This window comes from Rhineura floridana, chromosome 9 (genome assembly GCF_030035675.1).
Source record: "Rhineura floridana isolate rRhiFlo1 chromosome 9, rRhiFlo1.hap2, whole genome shotgun sequence".
In the NCBI taxonomy this organism is placed as follows: Eukaryota; Metazoa; Chordata; class Lepidosauria; order Squamata; family Rhineuridae; genus Rhineura; species Rhineura floridana.
Genome location: NC_084488.1, coordinates 126,476,707 through 126,501,523, shown reverse-complemented (window position 1 = coordinate 126,501,523; position 24,817 = coordinate 126,476,707). Strand labels below are relative to the sequence as shown.

The window sequence follows — 24,817 nt, the reverse complement described above, 5'->3', positions numbered from 1 at the left end:
AATGAAAAGAAAAGAAAAGAAAAGAAAGAGATCTCTATGCAATTAATCTGAGCTATTGAGGGAGCAAGCTGGGTGGCAGCGAAACTCCTAATTCTGAGAATAAGATAAAGGAGCTCCAGTTGTTGCAGAGGCCAAAACCTTTGGAGCCAACTGGAGTGTTTTCCTAGAAGGATTGTCCTTCAAAAGTTGTAGTAAACTTCAAAAAAAAAATACTCAGACTTGTACTTTTTTCTTTCAGATTTTTTGTTTACATTTAACATATTGACATGCTTCAATTGGAATTGTTGTTTTAAGTCAATTGCTGTGAGTTGCCTTGAGTGTAGAATGAGTCAAAATGTAAATATTGTAAAGAAATAAATTCTTACACTGTTGCTTCTGTGTAATTTGAGAGGAACCATTTTGAATCTCCAGCTGCATAAAGGAGAGAGAGAGGAAGGGAAGGACTTCTCATGGAGTGTGGTCATGTTACCCTGGAGGCCTATCCTGGCAGATGTACATCTCAATAATTGTATACTGCTGTTCCTATTGAAATCAGACAGGCATCTACAATCCTGATATTTTGTCATTTAGTAAAAATGTATTTGTTTCGCCAAGTGTTTTCAAGGAATTAATTTGATTCAGTGTTGGTCATTTGTTCAGTATTTTATAATTCTATAATGTTAAGATTTTAGAGCATAAGAAGTGGCCCATCTAGTCCAGCATCCTGTCCTCACAGTGGCCAACCAGGTGCCGCAGTGGGAAAAGGCCCACAAGCAGGACCCGAGTGCGAGAGCAGCCCTCTCCCCTCTGCGGTTTCCAGCAGCTGGCATTCAGGAGCATCCTGCCTCCGACCCTGGATAGTGTTTTATTATGTTTTAATGATTTTATTGTACACATCCTTGATATTTTTTTATGAGTTGGTGATTTATACAGATTCAAATAAATACATAAATAAAAAAATAATAAATGTGTACACTCACGTAGTTTTGCATGATTTGCATGATTTATTCCAACAGCAGAACTTTTCTTGTTGCCAAGCAAATACCTGTTTCTATAGGATCTGGGTGGACTTCCTTGAGGGGGAATTTTTAGGAACTGTGTAGCTGAGATCTTCCATGGGGTGATTTCTGCAACATGAACTGCACCCCTCCAGCCGCATGCTGCTTCATAGGTGCTTTCCCCCCAAAGCACTTGGGCTTCCTGCGCAGTCAGGCCAGCCCTTGTGTGCCTGCATAAAGAGCGGGGCGGTCCCAGGGTTCCCCTTTCTGTCCCACCTGGTTACAGAGAACATCCTGCCAGTGAGGCGAGATGAGAACCCACAACTTAAAATGCTAAGTTTAAAATTCAGCTAAGTGACCATGTTGCCTTAGCCAGGTGGTGCCTCTCAGTCATTTCTTGATGTGAACCGTAGTTCCTTTTTCATTGTGGAACAGTTGTTACTAACTTCCACTTCTGCTTGTTGTTTGTGTGCAGAGTCGTCTTAAAGAAGTGGTACAGTTGCTGGAAGATTATAAACATGGGACTTTGCCTCCAGGAGTCACCAACAAGGAGGTAATCTAAGTGCATGAATCATTGCTCAAGCTTCACATAAGCACACAAGTCTACAGATCTGCTGCTGTAGGTTTCCTGGCCCCAAGTAGTCTGCATTCTACAGGCATATCTTCACTGCTGCATGTTTGAGGGTCAGATCCCATGTGCATTTGAACCTCACATTCTAGAGCAACTGATGGTGCATCTAGTCTAGAGCCAAAATGAATGGGCTCCCAAATATTCTCCTCTGTGCATTCTGGTACTGAATATTCACTGTGGTCTGGTTCACACATAACACTAAGCAATGGTTTGTTAGTTTAACTGGTTTATTTGATTCAGCCCAACAGACTAACCATAGTTTGTTTTCTGGCAACAAACCACGTTTGGAAGCCATGGTTTGTTGATTTATGAACCATGGCTTGTTTTAACTATTGTTTTGCATTATGTCAAAATCCAGCAGCGTTGCATAACTATAGTTTGTTTGACCACCTCAGACACTTGCCAAGCTACAAAGGCACAAAGCAACAGCAGCTGGAAAAAAAACAAGTTTGTGAGACAACTCATTGTTTGTTGAACAAACCATGGTTAAAATAGCATCTGTGTATGCCGCCAGTCTCTGAATATTTGCCAGATATTCATTGGAAATTTGAAATGTGATGTTCATTGATACTGGACTTCAGTGTTTGAAATTTCAGACTTTATTTTACACTTTTAACAGCTGACATGAAGTGGTATTTAATGTTTTGACAGTGTTTGCCAGGTTATGAAATTTTATATTTGACAGCTGCCAAAATCAAAACAATTAGAAGATGCCAAGAAGTCTAAAGCACTTGAGTTTTGAGTTCTGAGGTAAAAAAAATCAGATTCAAAATTTGATTGACAAATTGGACCTTCTGGTGATAACTGAGTTTCTGCCAGATTTTGTTTCAGCTGTAACCTGTCCTCCCTCAGTTGCCAGCCAGGTTCTCCTGGGAGCTCGCAAGTCCCCAGTACTTGGTAACCAGCAGTATACTGCCTCTGAATTTGGAGGCTCCATTTTTAACTCATGGCTGACAGCCTTCATAGGCTTATCCTCCATTGTGCTGTTTAATCTTCTTTATACTGGTGGCCGTTCCAAGGTCTTGTGGCAGAGAACTACATAACTGTGCCTGGGAGTGTGAGCCATCTTGGCACAGGCATAGCCTCACAGGCTGTTGTTTTGAGCCCATTGACCCAAATTGCTCTCTGTGCCTTTCACTGTATGTAGCCCCTAGACTCCAGCTCTGTTTACCCAGGAGAAAATTGTTTGGATTTTCATCCAAGGGTAGCCTATAGACTGCATGTTGTTGCACAGAACTTTCTTGGAAAGAGGGGGGGCACTGCTGTTCCCTTAAACACACACACACACACACACACACACACACACACTTTTACTTTTCCATGTCTGACGTGGGATTTGAACTTGGATTCCTTGTGTCCACAACCCATACTTTATCCAGTGGGCCTCACTGGCCATGTCCACAGATATATCAAAGTTCTTTTCCTCTACAGCAGGGGTTCCCAAACTGGTCCATGAGCTCCATTCAGGTGGTCCATGGCATGTTTATGAAGAATACTTACCATATGAATTACAGTTGCTGCAACAGGCAGAAAAATCACTCAATGGTCCACCATCCAGGTCCAGCAATTTTGAAGTGGTCTATGGGGGGGGGAGGTTGGGAGCCCCTGGTCTACTACAGGAAAGTCCTTTTCCTCTACAGGAGGGGCTCGAGCCCAAAGTGACCCCCCACCCCCTCATCTCGCCAGTTCAGAGTTCTCAGCTACCGTGGCCAGAAAGGACAATTGTGGACAACTGGGCTGTAGACCTGTCCTTCTGTGAGACTGGGCTTCTTTCTTCTGTTTTGATTTCGTCTTGTAGGGGTCGGATGACAGACAATCTTGTTACTGCTCACTCATGAGAGAGCCCCTGTCTTTATTAATATAGTTCAGTGTATATCTTTCCTACTCGCAGGGTTTGAAGTTGTGGCAGAATTAGCCAAACTATGAACTCTCCCAAATCTCTGAATTATAAAGCACATCAAAGAGTAAAAAATATAAAATCTGGAATCCAAAATAGATCCTTTCCCATCAGGGTACTTTAGAAATGTGTGCAAACTGGGGATGCTAACCCAGTGTCCGTGGGTGCCATGATTGGCACCCCCAGGCAGGGATCCCAAACTCGGAACTTCCATAGAATCATATCATAGAATAGTAGAGTTGGAAGGGGTCTATAAAGGCCATCAAGTCCAACCCCCTGCTCAATGCAGGAATCCAAATCAAAGCATTCCTTACAGATGGCTGTTCAGTAGCTTTCATTTTTAAAAAAGGTCTCTAGCCCTCCTAGAAAGAACGTTATGAAGCAGAATGTGCAGTTACCCTTTGAGCTATTTCTATGATATAAGCCAGCCTTGCTGCTCCTGCCTGCCAGTGTTTTTAGCCAACAGTGAAGTCAGAGCTTGTTACAGCTGCGTCACTAGCGGGAGTGCGGGGGGTGTGGACCTCCGGTGCGCACCCTCCCAGGGGCATGGACGAGGTGGCTGGGGTTGTGCACGCGCACTCGAGGCCAGCCACCCCATCCATGCCCCTGGGAGGGCACGCGCCGGAGGGGCACCCAGCCGGAGAAGGCCTGGGAACACTGGCGTGCCTCCCTCGCCCCGACGACGCTGCTCCCGCCCGTCTGCCTCCGAGGAGGAGTTGGAGCAGCCTTGCCGGGCAACGGGGCGGGGCGGCTCTGGGTGTCACTCCCCTCATGGTGACACCCGGGTGCGGGCCACACCCTCCGCACCCCGGTAGTGACGCCCCTGACTTGGTAAGTGATAAGTGTGTTATTTGGACACCAGGCAATAGGAATCCCTGGGGTCCTAAAGAGCATTTGTTTTCCTCCTTTTAGTGCACTTTCCCTACTTCTGCCTTATTTTCTAGTAACTCTAGGAAACTCAATAGTTTGTCCTTCTCTTTTTCCTAGCAACAAGGATGCATTTTTCCTGTAGTGTATTCATTTGAGATCAGGTACTCTCTAGAAGTTATTTTCTGCAAATACTGCTGCACAGTAGATGCAGGCGGATGTTAAATAATCCCCTCCCCAAATGGCAAATCCAAAATGGGAACACTTTGCAAAGAGTCTTAGATATGTGCAGGGCCTAAAGACAGGCACTCATTAAGAATTCACCATATAGTTAACTTACAGCAAGATGGTCTACGTGTCTACTTCAGAAGTAAGTCTCATTGTGTTCAATGGGGCTTACGCCCAGGTGAGTGGGTCCAGGATGGCAGCCTAGGACTTGGTTTAGGATTGGCATTGGGGAAAACAGGGTTCTTGTGGCTTTACCAGCTGTATCCCCATAATCAGGACCAGCAGGACAAAGCTGACATCCCATAGTAAACATGAGGTCATCTGTGGGTGGGGAGTGGGAGAGAAGCAACAATAACTGAACAGTACTCTCTCTAATTTTGTGTTGTTTCATGCTACCATGACAGCAGTTTTGTGTTATGCCACGCCTCCATTGCAGCCATTTTGTGACTGGTGCCCACAGCAGTTTCTCAAAATTTGAAATGTACCCACTGGTCCTAAAAGATTGGTGACCCCTTATCTACAGTATTTCCATTTAGGCACGTGCTTAACTTTCATCTATTCAACCAGGCTTTCACTGAGTGATGTTCTAGCTCTGTGGGATGTATTAAGCTGATCTACTGATTTGTGATGTATTTTGTACTTCCTTTATGGATGTAATTTTATTGTTGATTTTATACTGTTCACCCCCAGGATGTTTTCTTAATGTTTGCAAATAAATAATAAACAAAAGATTGGTAAGGAAACAGCTATCTAACTTAAACAAGTTCAAAACGTCAGGTCCAGATGAATTGCATCCCAGGGAACTAAAGGAACTTGCTGATGTCTCCTCAGAAGTATAATCTTTGAGAAATCCTGGGAATAGGTGAGGTGCCTCACTACCAGATGATGGGCAAATGTTCCAATTTTCAAAGAAAAAGAGAAAAGGACAATTTAGGAAACCATAGGCTGATTTTGTTACCAGCGAAGATAATGGAACAGATTATAAAGCAGTTGGCTGTAAGCATCATGGTATCAATGCAGTGATTAGTAAAAACCGTCATGGGTTTTTTTCAGAGTAAGTCATGGCAGACTAACCTTATCTTTTTTTTTAATTGAGTTACTCACTTAGTGAATTGTGGGAATGTTGGATGTCATTTTTTTCAGTTTCAACAAAGCATTTGACAAACTTCCCCATGATATTTTGGTTAGCAAACTGGCTAAATGTGGGCCTGATGATAATACCGTCAGAGGTAGAGTCACAGCTGGTTGGAAAAATGCAAATGTTGAATGGAGTACTCATAAGTGGTTCATCATCAAACTTGGAAGACTGTGTGGGCTGCCCCAAGGCTACTTCTCAGGCCCAGTGCCCTTCTACATTTTTATCAATAGTGTCGATTAAACGGTGGAGGGAATCCATATCAAATTTGCAGATGGCACAAAACTAGGGGGGAGGGGATAGCAAACACCTCAGAAGACAGGGACAACATTCAAATGACCTTGATAGAATGGAATGCTTGCCTGAAACTAATAAAATGAAATTCACCAGAAATAAATGCAAAGTTCTGCTGTTAGGCATGCATAAATAAATAGCACTGGAATAGACTGAGGGATGCCTGAGGAAAGGATTTAAGAACAATACAGACAATTTGGATCAGGTTCAGAGGAGGGCAGGGAAAATGTTCAGTCCTATAGAACGTAAGTCCTATGAAGAAAGGTTGGCGGAACTGGAGAAGAGGAGAGGCATGATAGGACTCTTCCTGAAGGGCTGCCATCACACAGAAGAGGTCAAAGTCTTGTTCTCTGCTTCTCCTCAAGAGCAGGACCAGTTCTAATGGGCTTAAGCCCAAGAAGGGTTGATTTCAGTTGAGATACATCTTGACATAAATAGCAATTTGTCAATGAAACCAATGACCTAGAGGGCTAGTGGAGTTCCCACTCCCTAGAGATCTTCAAACAGAGGCTGGACAGCTCTTTATCGGTGATGATCTAGGTCTGAATTCCCTGTATTGCGCAGGGGGTTCAGATATGAGGACTTACATCAGGGTTGGGTAGATTCCAGGCTTGTCAGATCTACTTTCCTTTTTTTAAAAAAAAAGGAACCCCAAGATTCACCAACCAGAGCTTGGTGCAAAAAGAATACAGAATTAAAGAACAGGGTGCCCTCTGAGCACATTCTGAGTGTAAGAACCAGAACTGAACTGAGCTCATAGCCCTTACATACAGAAACCCACTTCTGCTTCGCTTCCTTCATTTAGAGCGTGGGGAGAGCCATTTTGTTGCTACTGTTGAACTTTGGGAAGTCAGAAACCCTTTCTGATCCACCCCAGATCACCCAGTGATCTACCAGTAGATCCTTGGCCTGCTTCTGGCCTCCTTTGCCTCTCTCAGGATTCTATGGGCGTTCGTGGCAAGTAATGGCAAATGGTCTTCATATCTGGAAATAGAGCAGGAGGTTGCCGCTTAGAAGGAAAAGAAGCCTGGTCAGATGTGAAGAAAACAGTCCAACACTAAGGATATTCTTGCAAGGGCCAGACTGGCTCAGTGAACTGTAACTTCTTTATTGGAGGATTTCAGAACAAGGTGTCCTTAAAGCCTCATGGGCACTGTTCAGGTCCAAAGAACCTTCATCCCCTACAGCAGAAGCCTAAGCAAGATGTCTCTGAGCTCTCTTCACTCTGGAGGATTCTGTGGCTGCCAATAGTAGTTCGTAGTGGAGATGAGGGGTCTCCTCTATTCCCATTTCTGATTTAGAGCGCTGAGGTTTTTCTCCCATTGGTCAGTAGAGAGGTAGAGGCCATAGGCAGAAACAACTGAATATGCATCAAGAGATGTTAAGACTAGAGATGAGTGGGAACTTTTTGACTCTTCCAGATGTGGAGAACTGGGGGGGGGGATCTCTAGGGATAGCTCAGGAGATTGGAAGAGGAGAATTCAAAATCCGTGAGAGCAGGCCATGGAGCGACCAAATTGCAAAAGATTACGAGGGAGCTTTCCAGCAACTTTGCTCTTGGTTCTAATACTGGCTGATTGTGCATTTTGGGATCTTTTCCCCCTTATGGACCAACACTGTGTCTTTTGCTTTTGAAGGAATAGGGTTACCTTAGGGTTTTGTTTTATGTTTTGGTCATCAGTTTCAGATGAACTTAATAGAGACAGGGGAAACGGCTAGCTCAATCATTTTGCTTCTCCCTGTACAAGACCACAGAAATGCAGGTTCCCCTGGAGCAAAACTCTGGTTCACACCGTGGTCATCTCCTGCACTGACTTCAGTACAGCAGCCTTCCCTTTCTGTTGTCTCTCCTTGGCCCCCCGACTCCTGGAACTCCCCCCCCCAATAATTTGCCTTTCTGATTGCTCAGGCTGTGAGATGATACTGCTCTTTAAAATCTGGCCCCTTCTCTTGCCATCTCCAGCACAAGGTCTTTGTCCCTCGCCTCCAACCCCCCTTGTCTCTCTGCCCTTGTATTGCATCCCAGTGTATCCCTGCCCCTCACATCTCCGGCTCCTCCACACCCAGCCCTTCTCAAAGTCTCCTGCCCCCTCAAAGGATTCTGCCCTTCCTCACGCCTCTCCCTCTGTGTTCCTCCTCTGTTGAATGTTGCAAGCTCCCTGGGGCAGGGATCAGTTGCCTTCTTGTTTCTCTGTATAATTCTATGCACAGTGGTGCTGTTAAATAAATAAATATCCCATCCACTGAACAGATTAAAACTTTAGCAAAGGTGGGCCCTTCAGTGACGACATGGAGGCAAGTGTGACAAATCTGCCACAGTCATTTCTGCCACTAGTCATCACTGCCGGAACAGATGATCAGAAGTGCGAAAAGAGATTGTTTGTGTTGCAAAAATGCATGCAGAGAGCTGCAGTTAAGTGTGTTTGGTTCATTGGAATGTGAACTAGAGATGCTTGGTTCAGTTTGTTCCCGTCTCAGCCACTCAGATGGCTGCCTTCTCTGTGCTTAAATGCCAGATGATGAAGGGCTGTGGGGAGGGGGAGGGCAACTCTTCAGAGTCCCGTTTCTCAAAAGTGCATGTCAACAGCCCTGCTCTGCCCTGCCCTGCCCTGCCTGGAATTAGTCTTATAAGATCTAAGGAGCATAGGGGATACAGGACTACAGAGCCCTCTGGATCATCAGAGCAAAGATGCATCTCGCCCATCATTCTGTGTCCAGCTGGGTACCCTTCCCTTCCCTCTGCCCCGGAAGCTCACGGTCAGGGTGTAGACGCGAGCCCCATCCTGTTTTGATTATCCCCGACATGAGATAGGTTCACTGCTGAATTTCCAGAGAGACAGCAGCCTTGTTAGTCTGTTGCAGCAAAACCTGCCAAGAGTCTTGTGGCACCTTAAAGACTAACAAATTCCATTATGGCATAAATTTTCACGGACTACAGTCTGTTGATGAAGTTCTTCTGAAGAGGACTCTAGTCCATGAAAGCTTGTGGCGTAATAAATTGGTTAGTCTCTCAGGTGCCACAAAGCTCGTAGTTGTTTTTCTCTGATGAACATTCTGATATGGGCAAGCCTCTTCTCAGGCACCCTGAAAAATCTTGAGAGGGATAATCTTACGGACTTCCTGTTTTCTTTAGTGACGATGCCAAATGCCAAAATGGTCTGCGTGGCTTCATGAGGTCCCCCAAAACGGCTTAGAAGCTATTCTGCCATGTAAGTGGTATAATAATAATAATAATAATAAAAATAAAAATAAAAAAAATAAAACAACTGCTAGGTAGCTTGATAATTCAGCCATGTGGGTTCTTTGGCCCGGATGATGGAGAACTAACATGTTTGAATTAACATGTGCCAAGTAGATGCATGTTTGGAGACTATCTCTGGTTTCTTGACAGAGTACAAGATGGCTTCACAGCCTTGCCTGATTAGCATGAGTGTGGCTCGCTCTTTCCTCATGGGATCCCACAGGCTGGGATTAGCCAAAGTCTGCAGAAGGGAGCAGCTGTGATGTTGCATAAAGGAACAGACGTGGTTGGGCGTGGTGTCTTGTGGGATCGCTGGAATGTGGAATTGGTTCTGCCCAAGCCCCTTGGATGAGATGAGTCTACCCGGGGCACGGGTTGGCTGGTGGCAGCTGACTGTCTTCCTGCTTGGGGTCTTCTGGGATGCATCTGTGGGGACACAGGGCTTGCGTAGATGGACCCTTGGCCTCACCTGTTCCTTCTCCTCGCTGCTGCTGCTGCTGCTTGTTTCTTTCAGGCTATTGCGCAGGCCTGAGTGTACTTAGGGGCAGTCCTAAGCATAGCCAGGTTGTGATCTGAAACTGGAGGACAGGCCCTGCAGCTCATTAACTACAGAAATGAATATTAAAAACATGCCAGGCGTATCTGCTGTTGATGCAGCCCAGCTACAAGCAATGAGTGTCCAGTGAACAGCTTGCCGAGGAAGAGGTGTTACCCAATTCCTCCGCTGAAGGCTGCTAATCAGTGTTCGTCCTTGTGTGCTGCTAATGATGGTAACAGGCTGTTGGTGGCTATCGCCAAGGTTTCCCAGCATTGTGTGGGCTGTCTTGTGCAGGATGATGTCAGCAGTGCCTGGTCTGTCTTCATGGCTGCGGGGGCAGTTTCTCTGCTCTTCTGCTCAGTCCCAGCATCTTCTGATCCCTGCTGAATAGAGTATACTAAAAATGCCGTACTGCAACCTTTGCCAACCTGATGCCCTCCAGATGTTTTGGGCTATAACTCCCATCACTAGAGGACCAGATGAGTGCCTTTTACAAGCTTCGCTGGTAAGACAGCTATAGCTGTTTCTGGACCAGGATGGCCTGATCACTGTTGTTAATGTGCTGATAAACTCCAGGTTGTACTACTGCAATGTGATCAATATGGGGCTGCCCCTGAGGTTGGCCTCCAAGCTGCAAGGTAGTGCAAAATGCAGCAGTTTGACTGCTCACTGGAGCTAGGATAGTGCCAATATGTTATACTGCTGCTGAAAGAATTGCATTGGCTGCCAATTAGCTACTAGGCTAAGTTCAGCCGATTCTGGGGTATAAAGCCTTACGCAGCCTGGGATCAGGATACTTCAAAGATCATCTCACTCCTTATATAACCAACTTTGCACTTTGAAGGCAAGGACTTCCTGCAGATACCATCTCATTGGGACATCTGTTCCGTAGGACATCGGAATTGGACTTTTAGCGTGGCAGCACCAACTCTTTGGAATTCCCTCCCACTGCGTATCAAACAGGTGCCATCTCGGTTGTCTTTTCAGCACCTGTTGAAGACCTTCTTTTTCCAACAAGTCTTTTAAATGGAGATGATTATCCTAGTTTGTATCTCTATTGCATTCAAAATTGGTTTTTATATGAAATTGTTATATCTGTTGTTTATGTTTTTATTGTTAAATTGCTTTGAGATGTATAGGAAGTGATCCATACATGGAAATAAATAAATTTAATAAGCCCCAGTGCTGGTTGGGGCTCATGGGAGTTGTAGTCCAAAACATCTGGGGGGTGCCAGGTTGGTGAAGGCTGATATATTGTATTGGCAGGGAGTCAGCAGAGCAAAACCTTTAAAAACTAGGTCTAGTGGAGGTGAGGACAACCGGCTGTAACGCAAAAAGAAAAGAAAATAATAAAAACCCAGTGCTTCCAACCCATCATGGCTCAGGCTGCCATGACTAGCTTTTCCTTCACCACATGGAGCCTAATAAAATCCTGCAGAGTGCCAACTGTTGCATCTGTGGCCCTCTGGCACCCCACCCAGGTGGGCCCCAAGAGTTAGTGAGCTCCAGCTTACCCTCGCCTGGGTGTCCAGACTCTCTGCGGCACTAAAGCAGTGCCTGCCACAGACCCAGCGCATGGGAAGAGCCAGACGATGTGGAGCAGCATCTCCAGCAGGGCTGTGGAGTCGGAGTCGTGGAGTCAGAGTCGAAAGCAATTTTGAGTCGGAGTTGGTAGAAATGTACCGACTCCGGCTTCAAAATCAAATTAATATTTTAATATTAATATTTTAACATAAATCAATATACATTTGCCATTTATGAAGGAGTCGGAGTCGGACAGTAGAAAAATAGAGGAGTCGGAGTCGAAGGTTTGACGTACCGACTCTACAGCCCTGGTCTCCAGAGAGGGAACGAGGCCCGCTCTGTTCAGTTTGCCCCACTAAGCTGAATGAAGAGCTTACTGAGTTTAAGGGGTGGGGGGAGGCTGGTGAGAGAAACGGCTCCTGCCTTTTGTCTGAGTAGCATATTTTGGCCCTCGACCATGTGAAACCACATGGTGCATTAGACTTTGCATTGGGACTTGCACCTCTTGGGACTTTGCCGTCATGATCAGACAAGAAGGTTATTTGGAGGGGGAAGGAGCAGATTTAGCCCAATAGCTAGCAATCAAAATTGCCTCCATGGAAACTCTGGATTTGGGGGTGACAGAGGCACCCTGAGGAGCCTGGCATATCAACAAAGAATTGTAGAAATTGAGGGGACCTCACAAGCAGCACCTAGTATAGGACTGAGGAGGGCAGGCAGGAGGTGCGGAGGCGACAGTGGGTGGCTTATCTTTCCTCACCCAAGAAGGGGAGAAGTGAGGTGTGGCAGAGGGCAAGACAGTTCTGCTTTGGTGCTTGGAGGCTTTCCTTGGAAGAGTCCGCCCTCCCTCCCTCCCTCCCTCCCTCCCTCCCTTCCTCCTTCCTTCCTCCTTCCTTCCTCCCTCCCTCCCTCCTTCCTTCCTTCCTCCCTCCCTCCCTCCTTCCTCCCTCCCTCCCTCCCTCCTCCCTCCCTCCCTTCCTCCCTCCCTCCCTCCTTCCTCCCTCCTTCCTTCCTCCCTCCCTCCCTCCCTCCCTCCTTCCTCCCTCCCTCCCTCCCTCCCTTCCTCCTTCCTTCCTCCCTCCCTCCCTCCCTCCTTCCTTCCTTCCTCCCTCCCTCCCTCCCTCCTTCCTTCCTTCCTCCCTCCCTCCCTCCCTCCTCCCTCCCTCCTTCCTCCCTCCCTCCCTCCCTCCCTTCCTCCTTCCTTCCTCCTTCCTTCCTCCCTCCCTCCCTCCTTCCTTCCTTCCTCCCTCCCTCCTTCCTTCCTCCCTCCCTCCCTCCCTCCCTCCTCCCTCCCTCCCTTCCTCCCTCCCTCCCTTCCTCCTTTCTCCCTCCCTTCCTCCCTCCCTCCCTCCCTCCCTCCCTCCCTTCATCCCTCCCTTCCTCCTTCCTTCCTTCCTCCCTCCCTCCCTCCCTCCTCCCTTCCTCCCTCCCTTCCTCCCTCCCTTCCTCCTCCCTCCCTCCCTCCCTCCCTCCCTCCCTTCCTCCTTCCTCCCTCCCTCCCTCCCTCCCTTCCTTCCTTCCTTCCTTCCTTCCTTCCTTCTTCCCTTCCTTCCTCCCTCCCTCCCTCCCTCCCTCCCTTCCTTCCTTCCTGGATAACTGGTTAGGGGCTAACAAGCCTGCCTGCATTATAGGGTTCTTGTAAGAATTACTGAGGTAATTTGTGAAGCACTTGGGAAACTCAGGGGAAGTGCTGAATAAATGTTGTTGAGAGAGAGAGCAGAGAATAAACACTAAAAAAACAAAAACTGTTCCCAAACAGTTGCTGCCTCTGTGGAGGTGCCCCCTTTGTTTGCAGTCTGTTTCCATCCTTCTCAAGATCAGAGAAGCTGACCAAACATGGTCTGTCAAAGACACCCTTGTCTAGAGGCTCGCCAGTGGATGGCACCAGCTGTCAAAGGCTTCGTTTCTAGGATTCCCAGGCTTGCAGCTTAGCTGTTTAGCTCCCTTCTCTGTGGAGATGCCAGGCAGGGAAAGCCAGCCTGACTGAGGCCTCCATTGTGGCATGTGGGGCTGGCTGAGAAGAGAGTCCCTTCTCCCCCTAGCAGTAAGATTTGGGGTATTGCCCTTCTCCGCAGCAGAGATGACCTCCAACTCATTGCTGCTCTGGAGGCGATGGGGCAGCTGGCGGCCGGTGACCCTCTGTGTATGGGGATGGGTTGACGTGGAGTTGTCCTCCTAAACAGGGCAGGGCTTTATAGATTACATCCAGCACCTTTAACTGGTCTCCAAAATGGGCAGACGGGCAGAGAAGCTCTTCTGAAATGAGTGAGGTATGTCCCTAACAAGCAACCGCAGGTCAGATTCTAGCAGATGTGTTCTGTACCAGCTGCAGTTCTTGAACCATCTTCAAAGGCTGCCCCTCATATAACACACTATAGTAATCTAAGCAGGAAGTTCCCAGAGCCTGGATAACTTAGTATCCAGGAGATGTTGCAGCTGGTGCAGGGTAAGCAGATAAAATACATATTTATTCAAATAAATAAATGGGACCTTAAAGTCTTCTCTTAGAGGACGTTTGCTAGTTCTTGTGTCACATCACAACAGGCAAGACAGGCTGATGAGAAGGTTGCAAGCTTGGCTGTGGGCAGTTGCCAGCTGAAGTTGGTCAATAGTTCTGACTTTTTCTGGGAGTAAAGGGCCTGAGCTATGAGAGTACTAGAAAAGGTCCTCAAATGCAAAGATGTATCACTGAACACTAAAGTCAGGATTCAGACCATAGTATTCCCGATCTCTATGTATGGATGTGAATGGACAGTGAAAAAAGCAGATAAGAGAAAAATGTACTCATTTGAAATGTGGTGCTGGAGGAGAGCTTTGCGCATACCATGGACTGCGAAAAAGACAAATCATTGGGTGTTTGAACCAGAACTGTCACTAGAAGCTAAAATGATGAAACTGAGGTTATCATACTTTGGACACATAATGAGAAGACACGATTCACTAGGGAAGACAACCAAGCTGGGAAAAACAGAAGGGAGTAGAAAAAGAGGAAGGCCAAACAGGAGATGGATTGATTCCATAAAGGAAGCCACGGACCTGAACTTACAAGATCTGACCAGGGTGGTTCATGACAGGTGCTCTTGGAGGCCACTGATTCATAGGGTCGCCATAAGTCGAAATCAACTTGAAGACACATAACAACAGCAAAAAGGGGCTGAGACACATTCATGGACAATGAGATGGCTACCCATGGCTACTAGCCACCTTGGCTGTGTTCTCCCTCCACTGTCAAGAGGCAGGGTGCCCCTGAAGACCAATTGCTGGGAATTGCAGGTGGGAGAGAGTGCTGCTGTTTTACTTGGGTCCTGCTCAGATCAGAGGCATCTGGTTGGCCGCTGTAAGAAAAGGATGCTGGGTGAGAAGGGCTTTGGCCTCATCCAGCTGCAGGGCTCTTGTTGCCATCTTAAAACTGCAACCAGGGGGCTCACCAGATATTTCCCGGTAATTAGCCTGAGCCATCTTCTTTCAGGTCTCCTTCCTGGGTTTTGCTTCTTTTGTCGCAGAGCTCTAGTCCTGCACAGATTCAGAAGACCTTGCAGGCCCAGTAGTTCTGTCCACAGTGCTCCACTGATGAGGCACATAGACAAGTGTCCAGAGGAAACAGCTTGCCCCTCGAGGCAAGGCTTCCGCTTCCTCTGGTTGAGGAAAGCTCTGCCTCTTTCTGGTTCCTGGCAGGACCCAAGGCCTCCTCCTTTGTCTGTGCTCTTCGTCCAATATGCAGCATCCTGGCCCCAAGGTGCCACCCAGGCAGCCACTTCCCTCACCTTCATGTTTTTCTAACGATTGTTCACGCTGGCAGCCACAGAAGAGCTAAACAGAAATCTTCTCCCTTTTCACATGAGTGCGTCCCCCGTGAAATGGGATCATCTTCCGTGTGAGAGAGAATCGCCAGGCTTTGCCCTCCGCCCGCCTGTTCCTGGAGAGCTGCGCTTTCTCCTTTCCCATCCAATCTCCTTCCGCCAGCGTCAGCTGAGTGGCACTGCTGCGAGGAGAGGCAGGCTGGTTGTGACTTCACACCCCTTGGTCTTTCCAAATGCAGCCTTGGCAGCTCTCACTGGTTTGAAACTGTTTCATCTCTTTTTCATTGCTGAAGTGCAAAGAGACTTGACATCCTAATGGGCGTGTATTTATTCCTGGGCTCTCCCTTCAATCAGGATAGCAGCAGGAAGGGCTGCTCCTGCTGGCTCAGGCACAGCAGAGAACAATGAATCTACCGGAGACCAAACAGCATCCCTTTGGGAGAATAAATGGCTTTTTTTTACACTGTTGATGAAGAGCGAAGAGGTCTATTTGCAGTAAACTGCACTTTTCCTTTCCCCCGCCTGTCCCCTCGGTATTACTCAGCCCTGCACAATATACAGACCCTGCTGAACGTGTGGTCTCTGAAGCCCTTTGACAGCCCTTGGAGGGAGGAGGCATTCCTTTGGCCCCCATCCAAGGATGACCCATTGGCCCCAGTTTCCCACAAGTGCCTGGAGGAGGCAACCAGGATGGAGCCTCTTTCCTGAAGTGCTGGGCAGGGATGGCTGGTGCCCGTTGGCACTGGAAGGGTGGAAGGCAGAGTAGAAACCAACAGGAGGCAGAGGCAGCGCCCCACTGGATCTAATGGACCAGCCTCCACTGGTGCTGTGAGGGATGCATTAGCAGCGCCAACAGCTCCACCTCATGAGGGATTTGGGATTTGGGGCCATGTGAGGCCCAAGTTCTGGGCCAGTGGGATGTTCATAATAATACTTCCTCCTTTGGTGGCCATTGCAGAAGTTTGGAGTTGTGTTCTGTGCGCCCCCCCCCCCCAGTCTAGACAAAGTACATCCTTACCTGCTCCTTGGTTCGAGGCCAGGGATGTTTCTTTAGGATGGGGGTGGTCCAGGGGGCTTGGTGTTTTGTCTGGGCCCCAGATCTCCTACCCCCTTCTGTTTTTTAATTTTGTTTTTTTTACGTTGCTTACAGGGCAACTGGATGTACCTTTAGCCACCCAGCAAGTGTTTGAGTCAAAGAGAAGTGAATGATCCAGGCAAAAGTCAAGGAAAAGCTTTGTTGCACGTCTAGTCTGGTGTCAAACTGAAGTGGCTGAAATCTCAGCATAGGTTAGCTGCTGCTAGCTTCAACCTCTCTGGCAAGTGTTGCCATGTGTGAAATCCAAAGTATGATAATCAGAGTGAGCAGGAGGGGGGAGAGATCTGTGCAGTGGCCTTGTTGATATTTCAGAGGAGTGTTCCGTGTAGGATCAGAATAGGGAGAGGGCAGGCATTTCTTTGGCAGTGGCTGATTGCAGATAACCGGCAGGTACCTGAAGCCAACATGAATGAGAGCCAGTTGGTGGTGGTGTTCGGAAAGAGGTAGCCCAAGGCATGGTAAGGGGCAGTTTTCCCTAGTTCAGAGGGGTCCTGCCTGGGCTGCAAGCCCTTTACCACAAGGGAAAAGAGGTGGGCTAAATTATAGATCATGCTGGTGGACATTTATGCAGACATATTTCCCTGTATCTGTATGCCCAGATCTTGCAGGATCTTGTGAGGTTTGCTGGCATCAGATCAGAAACAGTGTTAGGACAGAGGAAGCAACATTCCAAACGGTTTGCTTCTGGGCCAGGCCAACCTTCAGGAGAGAGCATGCTTTTATGGGAAACCCTATAGACAGACAGAGAGAAGCCCGTCCCCCGCTCTGACATATATGTAGTAGATATTGCAAAGTTGCAAAAGGTTCAGAAAAAGGCAGCCAAGATGATCAAGGGGATGGAGCGACTCCCCTCTGAGGAAAGTTTGCAGCATTTGGGGCTTTTTATTTTAGAGAAAAGGCAAGTAAGTGGAGGACATGACAGAAGGGTATAAAATTATGCTGGGCATGGAGAAAGTGAACAGAAAAGCTTTTCTCCCTCATAACACTACAACTCACGGACATTAAATGAAGCTGAATGTGGGAAGATTCAGGAAAGTTAGTGCTTCTTCACATAGTGCATAGCTAAACTATGAAATTCACTAGCTAACCTTGATGAATTGGCTCCATAGTTGGAGGCACCATGCTTCTGATGATGATGATGATGATGATGATGATTATTAATTACATTTGTATACCGCCCCATAGCTGAAGCTCTCTGGGTGGTTTACAACAATTAAAAACATTAAAAACAAATATACAAATATACAAATTTAAAAACACTTAAAAAAAAACAATTTGGGGGAGATTCCTGCCTGGCCAGCACTGCACCTTGAACACAAGCCCATCTGTCCGTTCAAGAACATGGAGGACAGTCTAGCAGCAAAAGTGAGTAGCTCTCTTCCCTCCACCGTAAAGGCAGCACTAGTTGCTGAAAGCTACGGGAGAGGAGAGTGCTCTTGTGCACAGGTCTTGCATTCAGGCTTCCCATTGGGGCATTATGTTGGCCACTGTGAGAACAGGATGCGGGACTAGGTGGGGCCTCCTTTGGCCTGATTGAGTAGCCATGGCTTTTCTGAGGCTCTTATCATAGACATACACCTGGCTGTTAAGACAAACCAGGCAGCCAGAGTGGCAAGGAACTTAAACAAAAGGAGTCTGAGCTGAGAGGGGAGGGGGCCTGCGTTACAAGCAATGCAAACCGCTTCAAGAAATGTCTTATTTATTTAAGTTTGTGCGACGGCCAGAGAAGTGATGTTAAGGCAAGGCGCTGGAGTCAGGAAGAGGGCGACGTGAGCTCCCTCCAGCTTCATACAGGAAGGGCTGCTGTGAGATTGATCTTTGTCTGTCCCCAGTGGGCATACTTTTAAGAGGAATCTGACTACTCTGCAAGTTTCTTCAAAGTGCGTTGCTCCATGGGAAACTCATAGTCTGACTTTTCCAATGGAGAAAGCTCCCTGAGCCGTGCTCCCACCAGTTCCTAAAATCTAGCAGCCTATCTTGCCCCCCCCCCCAAGAAAACCCCTGGCATAGATATCTGCAGGCCAAGCAGGACAGGCCGTCTCTGTTCCTGCATCTCCTTTTTAATTAACCTTAGAAAGAACCTTTTCTCACCTGCAGCTGACCCCCTGCTGCCTACACAATTATGTGAGGACCTCCCCCCTCCCCGTTTGGGATCTAGCTCCCTTTAGTGACCCTTTCCTGAATCACTCCTTGCAGCCTAAAGCTCCCCATTTCTGACTTCCTGTGGGGATGGTGTGAGGACTAATTAATTAACATTGGTAAAGTGGTGGTGTTTTGAGGGCTGTGCATTTTTATTATCTTGTCACTTTCAGACCTTGACTCTGCTGGTGCATCAGCTAGCCTACATCAGCATACGCCTATTGGTTCCAGCAGAGCTTCTCTACAGTTTTCGTCTTTGGTGTAATCTAGAAGAGAGTCAGACTTTTGATTTGCAGTGCTGCAAGGTGGGCAAGCGCTGTTCAGGGCAGGTTTTCACTGTTTATTTATTTATTTATTGTATTTATATACCACCCCATAGACGAAGCTCTCTGGGGGGTTTACAATAACTAAAAACATTAAAAACAAATATACAAATTTAAAAACACATCTTTTAAAAACAATTTGAAAAACAAATTAAAACACATGCTAACATGCCTGGGAGAAGAGGAAAGTCTTGACCTGGCGCCGAAAAGATAACAGTGTGGGCACCGGGCGCACCTCGTCAGAGAGATCATTCCATAATTTGGGGGCAACCACTGAGAATGCGCTCTCCCTTGGAGTAGGCACCCGGAGGAGGGCCTTTGATGTTCAAGTCCTGATGTCTCTTGAGCCAACTATGGTTGTCCAAACCTGATGAATTACTGGTTATGTAGGGTACTAAAAATATCACCTGGAGGCCCCTGTAGGCTGCAATCTAGTATGTGCTTACCCGAGAGTAAGCCCCAGTGAACTCAGCAGGACTTACTTCTGAATAGACATACATAGCGTTGCACTGTTAAGTGGACGTTTTGGAAGTGGCTGGGATAAGACAGCACAGTCGGTTAATCTTGAAAAGTGCCATGGTGGAGGATGGTTGAAAACCAACATCTTGAGTGGTGTGCTGTTGGTGCCATTCAGAGCTGGGTGATTGTTTTCTCTGTTATCTGAATATGGAGCATGCCAAGATGGATCTGCACCTAATTTTCTTCACTATTGTTAATCTGAAGTATTTACCTGAAATATTAAATTCCTGGCTTGGACATTTCCGGGGGGGTGGGGGCTTAATACGTATGGATTGAGTGAGAGCTGGAAAATAGTGGATAGAGGCAATGGCTTAGTTGTTCAGACTTTGCAGCCATGAGGGTTAGACCCTTTTTCTTTTCATTCTTAGAGTTTTAGCAAGAACCTGTGGACCACACAGAAATCCTGTCTGTGCCATGTTTCTACTTCTTTAATTAAACTATAAAGCTCTACATCCACCCTCCCCGTGATAATGTTCAAGGAAATATATTTCTGTATTGCAGGATTGTGGATATGGCTGAACCCAAAACCAAGAAGATAATGCTGTCCAGTGGAGATTTGGGTTCAGATTTCTTCTTGCCTTCAGACTAACTGGGCACACTTCTCTAAGCCTCGGCCTCAGAATAGCTCAGATGTAAAGTGGGAGCAATTGTGGCACCTCTGTCCCACAGAATTATATTAAAGACAAACAAGAGAAATCTGTGGAAGCATTTTTTGCTGTTTAGATGTGCTGCATTAAATGACTGCAGTTGCTGTTAATGAAAGTATAAAGCCAGAGGCGCAAGAGAGCAAGCAAAGGGGTAATTATTCGGGGGGGGGGCTTTCCAGGGTACTCAGTGGCTTACCTGGAAGCTTCTCTTTAAATTGTCGGCAGAGCGATTCAGCCAGGAGGGCTGAACAGCTGCTGCTGCCCTACAGAGCTCTTGGCGATATCTCCCCTCGCCTGCAGAGCTGCTTTGGAGGGGCCTGACTAGCAGCCTTCCTCGGGCCCATAATCTTCCCCAATGTACCATGGGGTCCCATTAGCCATTGGGTTGAGTAGCAGTTGAGGCTCAGGGGGGCCATGGTGTCAGCTGCAGTCTTCTGGGGCACCTTGTCCAGCGCTTTGTGAGCCCTCCCTCTTTCCCCCTAGAGCACTAACGTCTTTTGGAGTGGGGTGGGATGTGCAGGTGGTACCCACATGCTTTGGCTTCCAGAGTGAATCTGTTGGGGGCAAATGTAATTGCAGACCCATGACATTGTATTGTGTGCTCTTTTTTCTTGGAAACCTCCACACTGAATGTTTGTTTTGCGCGTGTGTTGACTCTGCTGGCTTTTGGGCTCACCTGGCTGTTTCTCTAACAAGCAACATTAATTATGTCTTTTGTATTTCTAGCTTTGGAGAGCGCAAAAAATAAAACAGGTAACCCACTCTTAGCCTTTCCATTTTAATGCTGCTGCCATTGCTCTTCTGCCTTCCCGCAGCACTGAGTGCAAATGCTGTTGTCTCTCTGTTTGGCTGCCTTTGCTATGTGTGCGCAATGGGATGTTTCTCTCTGGCCTTCCATCGCACTGGGAGTTGCCCTTGGCTTCATTTTTGCACTGGCCAGCCTGAGGCCAAGGCAGGGCTGCTACCGCACATGCCTTGGACCAAGAGAGAGGCAATGCCGGAGGGGAGGAGTAGACCCATTTGCAGCTGTCCACAGCGGTGCATGTGATGCCCATGCTGATTTCAGTAACAGGTAAAGCAGTCCATGTAATTCTTCAGTACCTGGCATGCCCTTTTGAGGCTCCCAGGGGTGTGAATCAGTTACTTGTCTACTAATTTACACTGAGTGCAATGACTTCTTAAGGCTTTGCTTCTCAATCTGGCAAGCGTGGCCTCCTCAGACGGCCTTTCTGCCTTCGAATGTCCTGCATAGTCCTGCTTTTTGAGCAGGCTAGGGTCTGCTTATGGGTCTGGTTATGGGTCTGCTTGTAATGTTTTTCGTTGAACGAGTTTGGTTCTTAATTTCTAAAATGAGAGACTAGGGGTGGTAGCAAGTGTCCTTCCCTGCCTCGCGGTCATCTCATCTGCCCTAATGGCTCTGTGCTCTCACCCCAGATGTTTAGGGACAGGGTTGTTTAGTGGTAAAGGAAGGACAGTCTGTGCATGCTCAAAAGAATTCCTTTTTTAAAAAAAAATCATTTTGCCATATATTTCAGGGCTAAAAAAAGGTTGTAAAGTAAGCCTTTGTGACTCCAGAACACAGTTATAGTCAGAACTTTACCAAAGAACTTTTTCTCAAACAATGGACTCCCTTGCACGTACATAGATTGACTGTATACAGGCAAAGTAGACCTGGGTTCTTTATTAGTTTTTAATAGGAGACCTGTTTTCTTTGGTGGTCTGCTAGAAATTAGCCCCTTTTCAAAAGATGTCCATTGAGGGTAATAGAGAGGGGGGCAACATTGCTGTGACAAGTTCCAGCCCCTGCAGCCCAGATCTGTTCATTATCATTCCTGTAGAGAGCCCCAACAGTTTCTGTGAGTTGTTACAGTGTGCACTGGGGCCACATTACATGTACAGGGTTATAAATGAGGCTTTGGAGACAATAGAAAAGGCACACCAGTAAATATGTCATCAAGGACCACTTCACATATGGCAAAATTCCTATGCAAAAGTGACCTCCAGTTTTTTCTCTCCCCCCCCCCCCGCCCCCTGCTCCCAGTTTTGTTCTGGCATCCACCCGAGTGACAGGACAGTATATTTCTGGTCTCCAGCTTCCACCATGAACGGGAGAGGAGGTCTTGGGCTGGCCACGTGTCTTCACCCTTCTTTTACTGTGTCTAATTCTTTTGTAGGCCATCATCCATCCGGACACCAACGAGACGATTTTCATGCCTTTCAGAATGTCAGGTATGGCTCGACCTCCTAAAGACAACGTCGCTTGCTTATGTCCACATGTTAAACTCTTCTGCACCACGTTTAATCAGGGACCCTCGCTCAGTGGGTAGAGCACCTGCTTTGCATGCAGCAGGTCCCAGGTTCGGTCCCCAGCAGCGTCTCCAGGGAGGGCTGGGAAGAGACTCCTGTCTGAAACGCTGGAGAGATGCAGAGCATCAGCACAAACAGTACAGGGGGGGGCTGACTCCCTACATTTCCCATGTAAGCTAGACTTCTGGTGCCTCCTCTTCCCCACCCTGCAGGTACCTGTTTCATCCATTCTGGGAGGAAGGGTGGGATATAAATGTAATAAATAAATAAATAATCCGTCTGTTTGTAAAATGCCTTCACTAGCTTTGTCCCAGCCCGGAGCAGCTGCACAGTGGGGCGATGCAGCAGAGCCACCCTCCCGACACTGGCGCTGCTGCTGCTTACCAGGATGGTGCAGTGGCAGGGCGGCAGTGATGTTGGGGCAGGGTGAGTCCCTCAGTGAAGCCAGTCCTGCACTCCTTCTGCTCTGCCCACAGAGCCCTGACCTTGTGTCACGCCTCAGCCAGGGGAGTCCTCAACAGGATGACTAGGAGGCTCCGGGCTCGCACCCAGCCCTGGGTCAGACTGTATCTGAGGGTGAGGAGCCAGGGGTCCTGCAAGGAGTCTAAGAAGGGGCGTCCGCACCCAGGGTGAGTTCAGCCTCTGAGATGAGGCCAAACGGGTCCCAAGCCCAAGGGAGAGGCAGTACCTCAAATGCCAGACAGAAACCCGGCCCATCTGGAGAAGATCCGAACTACAGCAAGGACTCCTTGGGAGCAAAGGTTTCCTCAGGAGTAAGACCTCCTCTCAAGGAGACCTCTGGATGACGGGAGTTGGTAGGAGTCGGTTGGGGGGTGGTTCCAGCAGCCCCAGTGCTAGGCTGGAAGAGCCACTGGAACAACGTCTGTGTGCCAGTCCTGCTCTCTGCCTGTCAGCTGATCTCCTGCTGCCTCTGCAGCTGCCTCTTGCCTTTGCCCACGGGCTGACTGGACCCTGGTCTTGGACTGCTCTGCCTTTGCCTTTTGCCTGACCCCCTGTTGTGGACTCGGCTTGTTTGACCCCTGACCTTGGACTGGCCCTGGATACTGCTCTGGTTGTGGCCCATGTTGGTCCTGCTGTTGGTAAGTCTCTTCTTTACTCAGAAGCCCAGGGAGAAGAGGCTGTCCTGCCGCCACCCTGCCTTACCCCATCCTGATAAGCAACAGGGATGCTGGTGTCAAGAGGATGGCTCCGTCCCACCCCTTCACTCCACCGCCTGCTCCTGATGATGGCATCAGTTCTGAGAACTCTATACGTCCTTGTCACTGGGGGGGGCATGATACGGTGCATAAAAGGGGCCCCCTTGGCCCATAAAAGCCACTTGGGAGCAAAGGTTACAAAAGGAAGGTTGTCAGAGCTGTGTGAATCTGCGTTGGTTCCCTGCCTTCCCCTTCCCCTTATGTGTCTGTCCTACAGTCTCACTGTGAGCCAGGGGGCTGGGCTTTGGTGGAGTTGTCCTTTAATTCCTTGTCCCGTGTTCTCATGAGAGCCCAGGGCAGCTAACAGTTTTTTAAAAATGCAACATGAAAACAAAATTGAAATCACAATACAAAATAAAAGACAATATATAAAACAGTTCAAGGATTATCAATACCTCGGCACAGTCCTTAACAAAAATGGAGACATTTGTCAAGAAATCAGAAGAAGGCTAGGACTGGGGAGGGCAGCTGTGAGGGAACTAGAAAAAGTCCTCAAATGCAAAGATGTATCACTGAACACCAAAGTCAGGACTCAGGATCATTCAGACCATGGTATTCCCGATCTCTATGTGTGGATGTGAAAGTTAAGACAGTGAAAAAAGCGGATAAGAGAAAAATCAACTCATTTGAAATGTGGTGTTGGAGGAGAGCTTTGCGCATACCATGGACTGCGAAAAAGACAAATAATTGGGTGTTAGAACAAATTAAACCAGAACTATCACTAGAAGCTAAAATGATGAAACTGAGGTTATCGTACTTTGGACACATGAGAAGACATGATTCATTACAAAAGACAATAATGCTGGGAAAAACAGCAGGGAGTAGAAAAAGAGGAAGGCCAAACAAGAGATGGATTGATTCCATAATGGAAGCCACAGACCTGAACTTACAAGATCTGAGCAGGGTGGTTCATGACAGATGCTCTTGGAGGTCACTGATTCATAGGGTCACCATAATTTTTTTAAATTGTATTTTTAAATTGTTTTTTGTGTTTTAAAATTTGTATATTTGTTTTTATTGTTTTTAACAAGGACCTCCAAGGTGGCTTTCTCTGAAATGCTACCGGTTCCACGCGCAGGACCAGCCAGACAGGCCCAGCTTCGCAGTCTTAATGCGTGGATGAGACGATGGTGTTGGGTGGAAGGGTTTGGATTTGTTAGGCAGTGGGGAACATTTTGGGACAAGCCGGGCCTGTACAAAAGGGACGGGCTCCACTTGAACCAGAATGGAACCAGACTGCTGGCACTTAAAATTAAAAAGGTGGCAGAGCAGCTTTTAAACTGACTGAGGGGGGAAACCCGACAGGAGCTGAGGAAGGTCTGGTTCAGAATAAACCTCCCCCCCGGGATAAAAACCAAAGAAATGATGAAATTTTAAAAGGGGTAGGCCTAGAAGTAGGCATTGTGAGAGCAGGGGCACAGGATATAAATTCAGAAG

General features: G+C 47.6%; 1 protein-coding gene across 10 annotated transcripts in view; it reads left to right on the top strand.

The window, feature by feature from the left end:
- SFXN5 (sideroflexin 5) overlaps positions 1 to 24,817 on the top strand; it is a 150,268-nt gene that overhangs the window by 44,627 nt on the left and 80,824 nt on the right. For 6 of the 10 annotated variants that reach the window (XM_061583715.1, XM_061583714.1, XM_061583711.1 and 3 more), the window contains 2 exons: positions 1,453 to 1,530; positions 22,031 to 22,085. In XM_061583715.1, coding sequence (XP_061439699.1) covers positions 1,496 to 1,530; positions 22,031 to 22,085 — 90 coding nt within the window. In that variant the 5' untranslated portion in view covers positions 1,453 to 1,495. Of the gene's footprint in view, positions 1 to 1,452; positions 1,531 to 20,582; positions 20,610 to 22,030; positions 22,086 to 24,817 lie in introns of all 10 variants that reach the window. The other 4 variants (XM_061583705.1, XM_061583709.1, XM_061583707.1 and 1 more) reach the window with 1 other exon arrangement.